Genomic DNA, 13736 nt, shown 5'->3' with positions numbered 1-13736 from the left:
GCCATTTTGTTGGAAAAAAGAAATATTGAAATACAGTGTAACTCATACAACTCAGGATGGCTCTCAAATCTGACTTTTTTAGACAGTGTATTTCCCTAGCTTTGAGAACAGTAAGAAATAGGATCATGTCTGGTTTCCTGCAAGGTCTGTTTTGCTGCTCATATTCCATGAATCCAAACAGTCTTCGATGTTTATGACTAAGCAACTGTAGAATTACATAAAAATAGCATGGAGGTTAATGGTATGGAGTGCATCTATGAAAACATACGTAAAAGCTGAGAAGGCTAAAGAGTCTTCTAGCACAAGGAGGAGCCTTTTTAAGAGCTGCTCTGAAAGATGCAGCACTGTTTCTGTGCCAGCTGTAGCACATGCCTGAGATGGCATAACTGGCACGTGTAGAGCTGCACACATCTGCCAAGAAGCATTCAACACCCAGTTTTATCTTTAGTTCTGCTACGGATCTTAGAGATGGGGAGGGTGTGTTGGAGCAGCCTTTTTCCTTCAGCGTGATGTACAATAAAGCTGCTGAACAATGGAGGAGGAGGAAGTGTGCTGTCTTGCAGCAGGTGTACAAGCAATGTGGGAGTTTTTGCTTTGGCATCTATGTAGGAACTTCTGGGGATGTGTTCTCTTAGATCATTAAAGAATGAAATATTTTTGTCCTTATTAAAAATGGTTTGTTTTCCCTGTTCACATTTTGTCTGAACATTACTTAAGATAGGAAAAAAAAGCATGATTTGGAATTTGGAAATATATATCCTGGTACTGCTCAGAGTTTTCTTTTGATGTTTTCCAGGTTAATTTTAAACAATCCATATAACACATTCAGTTAAAACTGAATGTTTTAATTGTTTTTATGTAAGAATTTTAAAAGAAATACACTAAGGACTCCCAACACTTAATATAATGGGAAACATAATTAAAAATACAGTGTTCTGTGGAAATTATTTTAGACTATAGCAGTGTGTTCTAGAATGCAGCAGTATTCCCTCTAGAGGTTAGATTTAGAAGCTCGTGCTTTCAGTTTGAGTGTCTGGGATACACTGTTGTACAGCCAACCTATATGTATAGGAAAAGTTCATCTATGAAGTGTTCACTTTTTGTTCAGGTTAGCTGCCACCCTTTGAGGGTTGTGTGTAGCTTCAAAGGCATCGGGGCGCAGTAATGTAGGATTCCAAGAGGTGTCAAGCAGAGCAGTTGTTACCAGCTTCATTTGGCAGGATGGGGATGGATAGCTCCTCAGATCAAATCAATAAGTATGTCTTTAATCCCACGTTATCTTTTCCTCTATGTCCTGCTACAGAGCTGCCCGATATACCTGTGTGTGTGATTGGTATACCTGAAATACTCTAAGTTTGCTCTAGAGGATAGGAGTTAGCACCGTTATTCTCCCCACCTTTGGCTGCTTTGCAGGAGGTATTCCCTCCCACCTGACTTGTGTCCAAAGGGATTTAAATAGTGAGTACAAAAAAGCATTTGTTTAGGATTTGAAACTTACAGTGTGGTGGAAAACAGTTCTGTTCTTGGAGAAGGTGTCTGACACAGCAGTGTGTCAGTACCTGCTGCTTTGCTCAGCCATCTGAGCACTTCCGTTGGACAGTCCATGGCCAAAGGGGTTGGCAGTGTGCTGTACACTGATAGAGGCCCCATGCTCTAGGCCAATTTCTGCAAACATAGTGGCATTCTAGAGCGAGGGAGGGAATGAGATGACACAAGCACACTTGCTTTCTGCAAGCATTTCTCAGTTTTAAATTTTTTGTTGTTTAACGTTTTTCTGAGGTTGCTCCCGGTGGCACGTTCACACTTTTCTCCCTTTGTTGCTTCTTGTCCTGCCATCTCATGCTGAGAGACCTCAGCTAAGCTTTCACTTCAGAACTGATGAGCTCTGAAGTCAGCTGGGGCCCAGTGAAGTTGATCTGTTAGCAGCCACAGAGAGCACAAAGCGTGCTGCTGTTAATGTTCTTTAAATACCTTTGCAGTTTTTGACAGGTATCGGGTTGTTGCATTTCCCTTGACGCTTTCCCCCTTTTCTAAACATGCCTGTAATGGCTTTGGGGATCTACTTTTCCACAGAACAAAAAAAAAAAAAGAGTGTTTTTTAAAATGGAATTCCTACACTTGGCCTTTGAACCACTCAGTCAGATGCAGACAGTGGAATCTGGCACCAAGGATAATCTTCTCCTGATATGGGTATGGGGGGAATGGAAATGAGGGAGGAATGCAGCGATGGCTTTAATGTTTAACTGTTTCACTGCAAACTGTGGTGAAGGAACCTCTCCTGTTTACTAAGATGGATAAAGTCTGACAGGTAGAATATACTTCTCATTAAGAGTAGGAATTTCTCTTACCGTTGGGATCTTAAAACAGGTCTTAAAAACATAAGCTTAAAGACAAAACTTAACGCACTGGGTATCAGCATTAAAAGACAGTTGAGCAAGTTTCTTTCTTAGTCCTCAGTGTTGCTGAAAAGACTTGAACTTGGAGTCACTTCTCGTAATAGCTATTAACAAGATTTTAAGATGGGATTTTTTCTGCTGCCCCTTCCAATGACTGAAAAGTCCTTAGTGTAGTAAATGCAGTTATGTGATCCTTGAAACTGTAGAAATAAGGGAAGCGCTAAAAGTAAAGACTTGGGTTTGGTTATTCCGTGATATCATGGAAATAGCATTTTACAGTAGCATTTAACTTACCTTCACTGTTCTGACAACTATTAAAATGTATCTGTCTTAATATTTAAGCATTTGAGATGGGCACTTTGTTCCTGTTTGTACTTTGGAGCTAAACCCTAAGATTGAGGAGCTGATAGTTTAACCACAGGGCCTGTTTGTGAGCTTTTGAAACAAGTTGTTCTAGCTGTGTTTCCCTCAGACTGAATTGCTACTTTCCAGTGCTTCTCCTTTCTCTTTAGAAAAGCACATTGCTTTAAAAAAAAATCTTCTGGAAGTACATATAATAAGATGTTTGATTTAGGTCAAAAGTGTGAGCTTTACAATCACCTGAGAAATGCAAGAGTAGACTTTGGAGTGGTTGCTCATCTGCACCATTGCTGAGGAGGGTGGAACAGTCCACAAACACAGTTCCTGAAGTAATTCTTACCGCAGAATTGGGATCTGCAGATTTATGCTGTGCAGCCAGGACACCAGGGATATCTTTTTAGCCTGGGATAAATCAAAGTCTTCCCTGGGGGAAAGGAGGATGTACTCCTCTCTAAATGACTGTGGAGTCTGGCTGACCTTTGGGCTACCCTTTCCTTTAGCTGCTTTCTGCCAGTTCTGTGTGACATCTCATCACTTCGGGGGATTTTTGCAAGTGGAATTTAACAACTTTTAATCATAGCAACTATTCAGGCTGAAAAGCTTTTTATGAGTTTTGTTTTGACCATGAGTGGGAAGTTTGGTCATGATCATTGTGTGGAATGGAAATGCATAGGAGTGCAGTGCTCCTTGTAAGGCAAAACTGGGTAGTAACAGTAGTAACAGTTATTGTAACAGGGAGCTGCACTCCATATTTTGCTTTGGTTTTGTACCACCAAAGCAACGATAGGGCTGTAATTAAAACGGCGTGATGCGTACAACCATCTCTCACACTCCCAAGCTTAGTAATTAACAAGTAAATGAAAATGGTCCTATTTGCTTCCCCAGGGATTACAGAGCTGAAAAGAAAACAGTCCTTAGCAGTTGCTAAATGTTCCCTCCCTGCCCATGCATCCAAGAAGTGCTCCAGCTAATTCACGTGGAGGATATGGCAGTGTTGATGTATTGGCTCACTCAGAGCTTACAAAATTCTCCAAGAAGCCAGGTTTATATTTAACGAGCTTTATCAAACTGTTCAAGTTAAGTGAAAAACACACTTGACATGCTATATAAAGTACACAGAAAGGGCTTGGAAAGCTTGCAGAAAGTAGCTGTGCCAAATACTTGCTCCCACGATCACCACTCCACATACACATTGTCGTGGCGCAACACAGGGAACACATGGAGCACACGGAGAGTCCCGCATCGCTTGTGGTAACTCTGCTCTTGGATCGAGTGCACATTCCTCTCAGTAGGTGTGAGCACAGAATGGGCTGTTTGAAAGCCCAGTGTGCTTCTCTAGGAGCCCATAAAAGCACTGGGAGAGGACTTAAGGGGAAAGGTTTGAAGATTTTTGTTTTTAACTTTCATTTTTTCAAACCTTTAATTATTGGCAAGTAATGTCAGCTTTAATTTGGAGAATGCTTGTATGTGTGCACAGACAGAATGGATTTTTAGAAAATGAACATAAAATATAAAAGAGATTTATGGAATTCTAAGTATATGAGAAATGGTGTTGTACTAAGCAAACTGAAATAGTGATAATAGTAAAACAAATTCCTAATATTTCCTGCAGTTTGTTCCTGCAGCTTTTTGCTGCCTGAGCTGAACTATTTTCTGTTATGTGACTGTACTATTTGTGAATAGATACACTGCAGAATGTTTACTGGACTAAGTGGTGTAGGTTGTTCAGATTCATAAGACTTCCACTGTATTAAATCTCACAGGAGCTAAAGAAACCCATTAAACAAAATAGCAAAAATATAATTGCAAACAGTATCTTAAAAAAGAACAGGCCTTTGCTCCCCAGGCTGACCTGAAGTCCTTAAGGCTGATCATGCACTGGTATCATGGACTGCAAATTGATGTCTTCCAAAATCTACAGATGATTCTGATAATGAAAAAAAAAAGAGAAAAGTTGTAAGAATTAGTGTAGAAATTAACAAGTTTCATACAGCCTTTGAGTTTATTTATGTGTTACAGAGCTTGTAGAGCATATTGCTTTTAAAATAATTCGCACCTGATTGATTATTTTGTCCCAAATGTAAGAGGCACAAAGCTACTGTACTGTTTTAAGGTTGCTCTGTCTTCTGGATTTGGAGTTCTTACAAAGTGCTATCTATGTGTTGTCCTCGTGCAAAAGAATCTTTGATTTGATTTTTGGGTTAAGGAGGACAGACAGGATAGCACCTTCTTTCACATGGAGCCTCATTCAAATGCCAGTGCCTTGTGCTGAAGTTGTCCTTTGAAGCATCTGCGCGAGGTGAGTGGATTGGAAACTGAGAAAGGGCTTTAATGTGTCTGTACGTAGTTGAGAAACTGCTATCTTAAGAAGTACATTCGGAGAGGAATTGTGCTTCAAAGTTAGAGATTTCTTTTTTTTCTTGGTTGAAAAAGCAGCTTTCGTTAGAAGAGCCCTTAGCAGCTTTGCAGTCACCTTTTACAGAGCTCAGATAAATGTTACAACATAAATCACCTAGGCATAAAGTTTATGAATCTTTGCGTCAACTGTAATTAAATATATTGAATTTTCCAAGAGAAGCACAATGCCCAGAGCTGCTCTCTGTTCTTTATTATAGATAAGGCAGTGGGTCACTATCTTTATCTCGTTCATTTCTGAAAACCTACTTTTCTCACAGTTCCACGCCAGCCCGGAGTGAGCAATAACCTGTTTGAAATACTTGAAATTGAAAGAGGGATTACTGCTGATGAATTCGAAGCAAATGATGACCCAGGTAACGATCAATCTACTGTTTGGGGCCCAGAGTTTAGGATTGCTTGAGATCTCTTGTGCTTGTACGCAATTCACAGGACTCCTGGATCTTATGCCTCCTGTTAGGCTGTGCTTTGTAAAAAGAAAACAACTACCTAAATGGCCCTTCATAATCTGTTAGGAAAAGGAACTGAGCACAAAAAAAGCACTAAAAAACCACTAAATTGTTAGTAATAACAATTGTATCCCTTTTCATTTTAGTATTTTTGTACGTCCTTTTTCTAGTGCTCCTTCACTTTTGTATTTCTGTGCCTGGGTCAGCCACCAGGGCTTTAGTTCCCCAAGCAAAAGGCTTCAAGCACTCTTTTTTGCTTTTTGGCTCTTCTGCCTAGGCACACTGGTACACAGCTGTAATTTTGACAGTGGCCTGTGTGGATGGATCAAGGACAAAGATGATGGTTTACACTGGGAGCCAGTTAGAGACGCATCAGGTAAGGCACATGCATACGATCTTATCTTGTAGTTGAAGAAGTATCTGGTCTTGAGGTTGATGACAGTTCTTGAGTTATGACAGATTTACACAGATTCTGTATCACATTAGTTGTGGTACGTATTTATTTCAGGCCCACACCTCTTCTGTGTATAAAATCAAAACTAGGGATTCCAACATGAAAGGTCATTCGTGTTTTTATCTTAGCTGATGTCTTTACAAGAAAAATGGCTCCAAAAGAGGAATGAGTGATTTTAGGAAATGACTGTACACAGTAACAGATCACCCAGAGGGTGGTGATACACTGGAACAGGCTGCCTGTTGCAGGCAGGAGGAGGTTGTGGATGCCCCATCACTGGAGGCATTCTGGTGGTTGGTGATCCTGCACATAGCAGAGGAGTTGAAACTAGATGACCATTGTGGCCAATGGCCTTTTCAACCCAGGCCATTCTATGATTCTGTGATTAGCTTATTTTTCAACCAATGATGCAAACTTAATGATTTCCATGTTACCAGTAAAATTAGAAGGTGCTGCAAGTAGTCTGTTCTGCTGTTACTTACAATGCTCCAGTTTTAATGTGATCTGTTTCACTTTATGAAATTCAGTGCGAAGTTACGGAGAGCTGTGTATAGGAAAACCATGAAGTAGCTGGAAGGAAGGAAAGTCAGGCTGCCAGTGCACAGAGATTTCTGAGAACAGGGAAGGCTGGGGTAAGAAAAAGTGACCCTGGGGCAGCGCAGTAGGCTTGTGCAGGACAGGAGGAGGCTGACAGCCACAGCCCTGGGGATTAGACACACAGCTCTGGCTGCCTGTAACCACAGGATTACCTCATACCCAGAAGAAGAGGAGCAGCCTTTGATGTACACAATGTTGGCATTATGTGAGCGGATGGAGGCTGAGGAAGGAAAGTGCTCTCAGGCGGTAAAATGCTCTAGGTGGTAAATTGCAGAGGGAAGATGAGGGCACTGAGAGCTGTCTTCCTTATGTACCACCTTGTCAGAGATGCCTGTGCTTCCATTTGCTACCGCAGCATGTGCGCCCTTTTCAGGCTGTTAATTATCTATACTTTAAAAATTGTTGTTAATACACATTCAGTTCCAGTACTGTGATTCTGAGCTAGCTTTTTTTTTTTTTTTCCTTTTTGAAATTTTTTTTCCTCTTGTGTTGAGTTCCAGTCAGGGACAGTCTCAGCTTTCTGTTTCCTGTGTATGCTCTGCTGCTGTTGACACAACCTGTTAAAACCAGTCCCCTGAAGTCACCCCCCTTGCTCCCTCCTGGCTAGAATACCTCATTTCAGAGATTTATTTTCACAGCTTGTGCCTGAGTGTTTGCTTTCGCCTTTCAAAGTTTGATATTTATTGGCATTTTGAAAGGTACCATGCTGAAGCTGTACAAGCTTATCTTGCATGCAGAAAATGCTGCTTTGAGGGGACCTTCAACTGTAGGGACATGCCTAGAGATAGGCTGGCGTTATGCCTACCTAAATCTGTTTCCTATTGATTGGATTCAGTCACTGTAACTATCTGAAACAGATGCAGGTAATGAGTCAAATCAGTGATGTAACTGTATGTACAACAAACAAGTGCATTATTTCAAGTCTCTCATTTTAGCAGTTGGTGACTTTGATACAAAAACAATGCATTACTACAAAAAAAAAAGCAAGCTTTAACACATACTTGGACAAATGTAACCCACTTTATGCCCAAATGCAGACCTGAGACCTTAGACAACAAAAAAATACTTTGCTTAGTTAACTCATTGAAAAAAAAAAAAAGGAATTTTAAAATGGATGTAGAAGTAGAGAACTGGAGAGGAGGCTTGTTCTCCTTTGCTTCAAAAGCTCTGGTACCTTGTTGTGGGATCTCACAACTTTAGGGGGAAATAATTGTGGCTTTAAGAAGGAACCTTTTAAGAAAATGACTATTTTGAGTAGAGGCTGAGTAGAAATATGGCCGAAATTTAAAATAGTATTCCATTCTGTAGTGAAGCAAAATTGTATGTCTGCAGTATTTAAAAATAATAATAATAAAAAAGAAAATGAACATTTCTACATCATAGGTTTCACTTGGGGAGCCTGAATGGCACTTTCTCAAAAGCTCTTAAGGTAAATCTGCTCTTATATAAATAGTGATTCTGAGGTTCAGAGCAAGAGAATCTTTCTCTCTTTCTTCTTTACTCTCATTTTTTTCTTTATGCTCTTCTTTCTCCCTTCTTGCTATCTTCTTATTCTTCTTTCTTCTCCTCTTTTTTCTCTCCCTTCTCTCTTTTCCCCCTCTTATTCTCCTTTCTTTTTTTCTCACTTCCCTCTTCTTTCTCTTTTCACTCTTCCTACTCTGTTTTCTCTTCTTTCTTCCCCCTTTTCTCTCCTCCCCTCTTCTCTCTTCTTCCCTTCTCTTCCACTCCTTAGCTTCCTTTTCTCTTCCTCTCATCCCTCCATCCTTACTTCCCTATGATATCCTCTACTTTTCTGTGCACTTGGTAGTATTTTTATGAAGCCACTTGCACTTTCTCATGATCACGTAGTAATTTTTAATTAAGTGCTTATGTTCAGTAGCAACTCAGTATTGTTGGGAAAGACTTCAGCAAACATATCAGGCTGTCAGCCTTGTGGAAATCATAGCTCTGTCCAGCTTTCTATGTCTTGTCCAGATTAGGAATTTAAATTATCGTTAAATAAAAAAGCTGTTCATGTGTGCTAATGGAAGCCCTGTGAGACTTCATGCGTTAAGACAGTTCTCAAGAAAAAAAAAAGGAACAGATCTGGGGGTCAGTTACATTGTAGTATATTTATGCAGGCCTTCATGCAATGGCAAAACCCTGCAGCTTACAATATGTGTAAAGCAACACAGTAGCTTTAATATCAATGGGAATTTAAAACCAACGTAGTCACCCAAGGGATGTGTTAAATGAACAAATATATGAGCTTCATTTTCAAAAGATACAATATTTGCTTTGTAAAAAAAGTTATAGGAAAGATCTAACCTGGTACCCAAAGTAAACAAGGGACCAGGACTGTAAATCTTACCTTGTGGGAGGGAGATGTGGCAGTTCCAGCGCATGTTCCAGCTATAATACACTTCACTGAAGACTTGCTGGACCTTGTGGAGCCCTGTTTTGTTTCTTTCACAGCGCTTAAGCACTTGGTCCTGAAATTTTAAGAAGGAAAATGGTAATGAAGGAATTGCTTTTTGTTTTGCAGGGGGACAATATCTTACCATCTCTGAACCCAAAGGCACAGAGGGAAAAGCAGCACATCTTATTCTGCCGCTGGGCCACATGGCTCAGCCTGGGGACTTGTGCCTGTCATTCAGACACAAGGTGCCCGGGCTGCATTCGGGTGCCCTGCAAGTCTTTGTGAGGAGAAGTGGTGCTCATGGACCAGCTGTGTGGGGAAGGAACGGCGGGCACGGCTGGAGGCAGACACACATAACTCTGCGAGGACTGGGCATCAAGAGTGTGAGTACAACTGCAAGGCCTGTACTTTTTTTTCCCATGAAAATCTGAAGACACTTGGTTTGTGTAGCACTTGGTTATTTGCTTCCTGGGTTTACTTCCAGACTTTTTTATTTCTACATTTATCCTTGCCAATGGAATCACATTTCTAATTAGTTCTGTCCAAAAAAAAACCACCACAAACAGAAACCAAACCAGCACACCAAACCCAGAGCACTCATAGATCTAGATAGATAGAAGCCTACACAATAGCCAGTACTGAGCTTTGTATGGCTTTGTAATTGATTATAATCACTTACAGAGGTGAGAGCAACCTACAGGACAAAAGCATACTGCCAAGGGATTTCCAAATAGCCTGTATCAGGATGGCTCACAAAGGGTGCTTTTTGAAAAATACAGCATCATTGGAATACAGATAGTCATCCCTTGTGGATTAATAACTGGTTAAAGAGGGCACGGATAGTGCAAACAGTCAGTTCTGACAGTGCAGGTCACTCACCTGTGCAGCTGCCCATGATTTTGCTTTTCAGCTGAACTGCTGCTGATCTGGATAAGGAGGTAAAGCTAAGATGCCAATAACACAAAACTGTCTAATGTTATCAAAAGCAGCTGTCTTAAAGTACCATCTTTTAATCTTAATCTTAAAGTAGCATCTTTTAATACCTGGAGAGCTTAGAAACACTGGCTGATTAGAATGATGCATCAGAAGGTCAGCAACTTCTTCAAGCTTTGCTTTCTTTGAAGGTAGTTTCTGTTTCAGATCAGAAGAAAGGGTATGGATGCTTTATAGGGTGGAAGAGGCTACAACACACATTATAGTGGTCCTAAAATTAAGGCTGAAATTACTGCAGATAACTGTCTGAAAACTTCCCTTCAGGAACAATCAAAATGATGCCCAACGTTCTGCTGGCTGTAAATGAATGCCAGACTGAGAATGTGGACATTTGTAGCAGGGAAACATTATACTTAGCAAAAAAAATACAACAGAGTAACTGTAACACTGTAAATAGAGGTAAGATGCTTCCTAAGGTCTCTCTTTTTAAGAGCAGCTCTTTAAATGTGTATTATTAGATATTTTCATTTTTCTAAATAAGTGATTTATAGACGCCCCCATGCTTGTAAACAAGAGCAGGAGTCCCTTTGCACCACCCCTGCTGCAGCAGCAGCTGTCAGCATGGCACATAGCCCCTCACTGAGTGCTGGGCTGAGCAGCGCTGCTCTGCAGCTCCTCAAACAACCATCAGCCTGGGAACTTTTCCAGCCGAGGGGGGCAGCCTAGGATGCTGGCCTGAACCCTTTGCGTCATTCATCCTGAGGATCAGGGAATGAAAGCAAACTCTAGTTGAGCAGGGAAGGCCCCGGCCACAGAGAAATCAGGAAATAAAGACGTATTTCTAGCTATTTAAAAAACAAAAGCAACCAACCGCTGGTGCTTTTGGGGCACCTGCTGGAAACTTAAGGAGAATATAAATGAAAGGAGTCCTTTATCACGCTTCCTAATGAATAAGCTTTGTGTTTTTCACTGCCGTTTTTTGAGGACAAATTATAGCTCCTGCAAAGTCATAGTAAAGTACAGGATGAGTGTTTCTAGTTCCAACTGTGCTTGGCATTTTACTAAGTCAGCGCTAAGGTGTTTTAGGAGTGGAAGGCTCTTCTATTAGACAACAGTTTTTGTTAAAACAGACAGGATTTTATGTTTGCTGTGAGGACAACAAGAACAGTGCAGCAAGGAGCTACAGAAAGCACCACAGACTCTCACATGGAAATTCTCACCTTGGCAGTGGCACCTGGAACAAAGCTTCAACCAGCACCTTGATTTGTGTCATAACTCTGTCCTGAACTGCTGCCACTTCATAGGGATCCTGCCAAAGAGAAAAGGATCAGAGAAACAACAATAATTCTAAGCAGAATAGATTGGCTGAGCTTTCTTATGCTTTTACATTCTTACTGTTAGGCAGTTGCCCTCCTAACCAAAGATTCTTCCATCTAATTTTAGCACTCCAATTGTTCTGTTTGTTTTCCCAGGTTATTTTCAAAGGAGAGAAAGGAAAAGGAAGAACTGGGGACATTGGACTGGACGATGTGATGTTGAGAAGAGGACGCTGCTCTGAAGAGCATTAGCAAAGACAGTGGAGTAGCACAGCCCACTCCTGCAGCCCTTCTCATGCTATTCTTACCAAGCTTTGAAACAGAACTGCATGAAAAAGGAAAAACAGATGGAGAATGACAATTTCTCAGTGGTCTGCTAAGTGCAATCTCACTGCAACTTCAATTAAGAACATGAAGACCTCCTCCTGGAATTCAGGAACTGTAAATCAGTGCTGGTTGTTTTATTAATCTATTAATCCTTGCCTCTAAAACATGTTTTGTATGTAGTAACTTTATCCCGTTTAACCTGAGTACTCACCCAAAGAGCACTTGTGAAAAAGGGAGAATTAATTACAAACAGTATGAAATCTCTGGCTTGGAAAGTCTTAGTATTAACAGATATTCATTATTTTCCCATAGTGTTACTCTTCTATTAATTAGATTTGATAGACAGTGGGATTGATCTGGCTTCAGAGCTATCCGAAGCCTGGACCTGAATTCTGAATCACTGCCATTGACCTTTGAAGAAGGGTTGTTCCTTATTAAACAGCATTTATTTTGGTCTTGCATCTGTATCAAAAAGCAGTTATATAGAGTAGGCACTGCATCCTGTAATATTGCTACTGCTGTGTTTTGTGTATATGTGTATGGTTATTAACATATTTATGTTTTTAATATTTACAGACTCTAGTTGCAAGATAATTGGCAGTCTGTGCTTTCTTACTGCACAGGAGAGGAGCTCAGCACACTGCGGGATCCCGCTGGTCATGCTGAGAAATAGGTTACCAAAGTCAGCTAATGGTGCTCATTGCAAAGTGCCGGTACAGTATCCAGGTGGTCATATGCTGAAGGCAAAAGACTGAATCCTCACCTATTGTAAACTGGCACCTCATCATGCTGCACAGGTCTGTCTCTAGCTCAGGAGCCAGCCCTCAATCCTGCCAGCAGCTCCTGCACAGCCTGCAGAAGGCCACTGGCAGACGGTACGATTGTGCCCATCAAACCACCAGGAACGATCCCTGCCACACGGGGCACGAGCCTATGCGTAAGCAAAAGAGGGCAGCTGTGTTACTGCTGTACAAACAGTTCAGACCGTGAAATGCCTTGAGTCACCTTTGTATAATGTCCATGTTCTACCCAAGCGTTCTGTATATAATAAACATCCAACTGTTTAGAACTAGAACAAATGTTAGCTCTCGCTGGCGCTAAATATTTATCAGAACTTTGGGCTAACTTTCTTAGTTTTGTGTCATGCACTTGGTCTGCAGATTCCCAGGGAATTCTCCCATTTGGTTTAGGACTTTTAGATGAGGAACATCATCATCGCTGTTAAGGATTCTAATTTTGACAATAGTAACGTTTCAGAAAATGGCAGAAGATGGATAAAGTGTTCTTAGTGGCACAGTCTTAAAGCTTAAAAAATATATACGTAGCAAAAATAGGTCTCAGATCTTTTAAATACTTACATAAAGTGTAAAACAAATGTCAGCTGCATATCTTGTTACAGAATTGTGATTAAAACTAAGTCAGACCTTGCAGCAAGGCTACAGCCATGAGAGTCCATATTCCAAATGGCTGTTTCTGCCAAAGTACCCTTTTAAGAACATTTTTCCACTTTGTCCCTTAGGACACCATCAGCATTGTATGTACAGCAAAAGCCTGTGTGACCAAGCACATCGATATTCTCCTGCACAAAATGCATCAACAAACATTCTGAAATGGAAGCGAACCACATATCTGTAAAAATTCTGGCAACTGTCTTGCTTCAATTATGGTCATGATCTGTCTTCTCTTACGTTATTTTGCAGTGTGTCAGAAATATTTGTGAATAGTTGAAATGACTTGTCCTCATTTTAAAGTAATCAGTAAAGAAAGCTGTTACTTGATACTACTGGGAATATCTTGTTTTCATTTCTGGATCAAAACTCTCATTATTGCGATGGAATGAACCAAGAGATGACAATGTAGTAGTTAAATACATAACTATTATCAAATTTTAAATTAAAATGCATTTAACTATGTGAAAGTGGTATATATATATTACTCAAAAAGAAGAGTTACAGTTTCCAGCCTAGCTTTTAGAACAGTTTCACAGGTAAATAAGCATTTTCAAAATATGAAGTGTGTATTTTAGAAATGGCTACCACAGTCTCCACACTGCAGCACAAATTGTTACAGTCTGGGGCTTCAAACAAAATT

General features: G+C 40.5%; 1 protein-coding gene across 4 annotated transcripts in view; it reads left to right on the top strand.

Moving 5' to 3' along the window:
- Positions 1-13423, top strand: part of NPNT (nephronectin) — a 41680-nt gene extending 28257 nt beyond the window's left edge. For all 4 annotated transcript variants that reach the window (XM_042870684.1, XM_042870685.1, XM_042870686.1 and 1 more), the window contains 4 exons: positions 5432-5527; positions 5898-5996; positions 9196-9452; positions 11475-13423. In XM_042870684.1, the coding sequence (XP_042726618.1) occupies positions 5432-5527; positions 5898-5996; positions 9196-9452; positions 11475-11570 (548 nt within the window). In that variant the 3' untranslated portion in view covers positions 11571-13423. The remainder of the gene's footprint in view (positions 1-5431; positions 5528-5897; positions 5997-9195; positions 9453-11474) is intronic.
- Positions 13424-13736: the final 313 nt, after the last annotated feature.

Source organism: Lagopus leucura, unplaced genomic scaffold, assembly GCF_019238085.1.
Source record: "Lagopus leucura isolate 7727_CA_CO unplaced genomic scaffold, USGS_WTPT01 Super-Scaffold_100004, whole genome shotgun sequence".
Taxonomy (NCBI): Eukaryota; Metazoa; Chordata; class Aves; order Galliformes; family Phasianidae; genus Lagopus; species Lagopus leucura.
The sequence above is the reverse complement of the archived record's forward strand: the minus strand, read 5'-3'. Positions and strand labels throughout refer to the sequence as shown.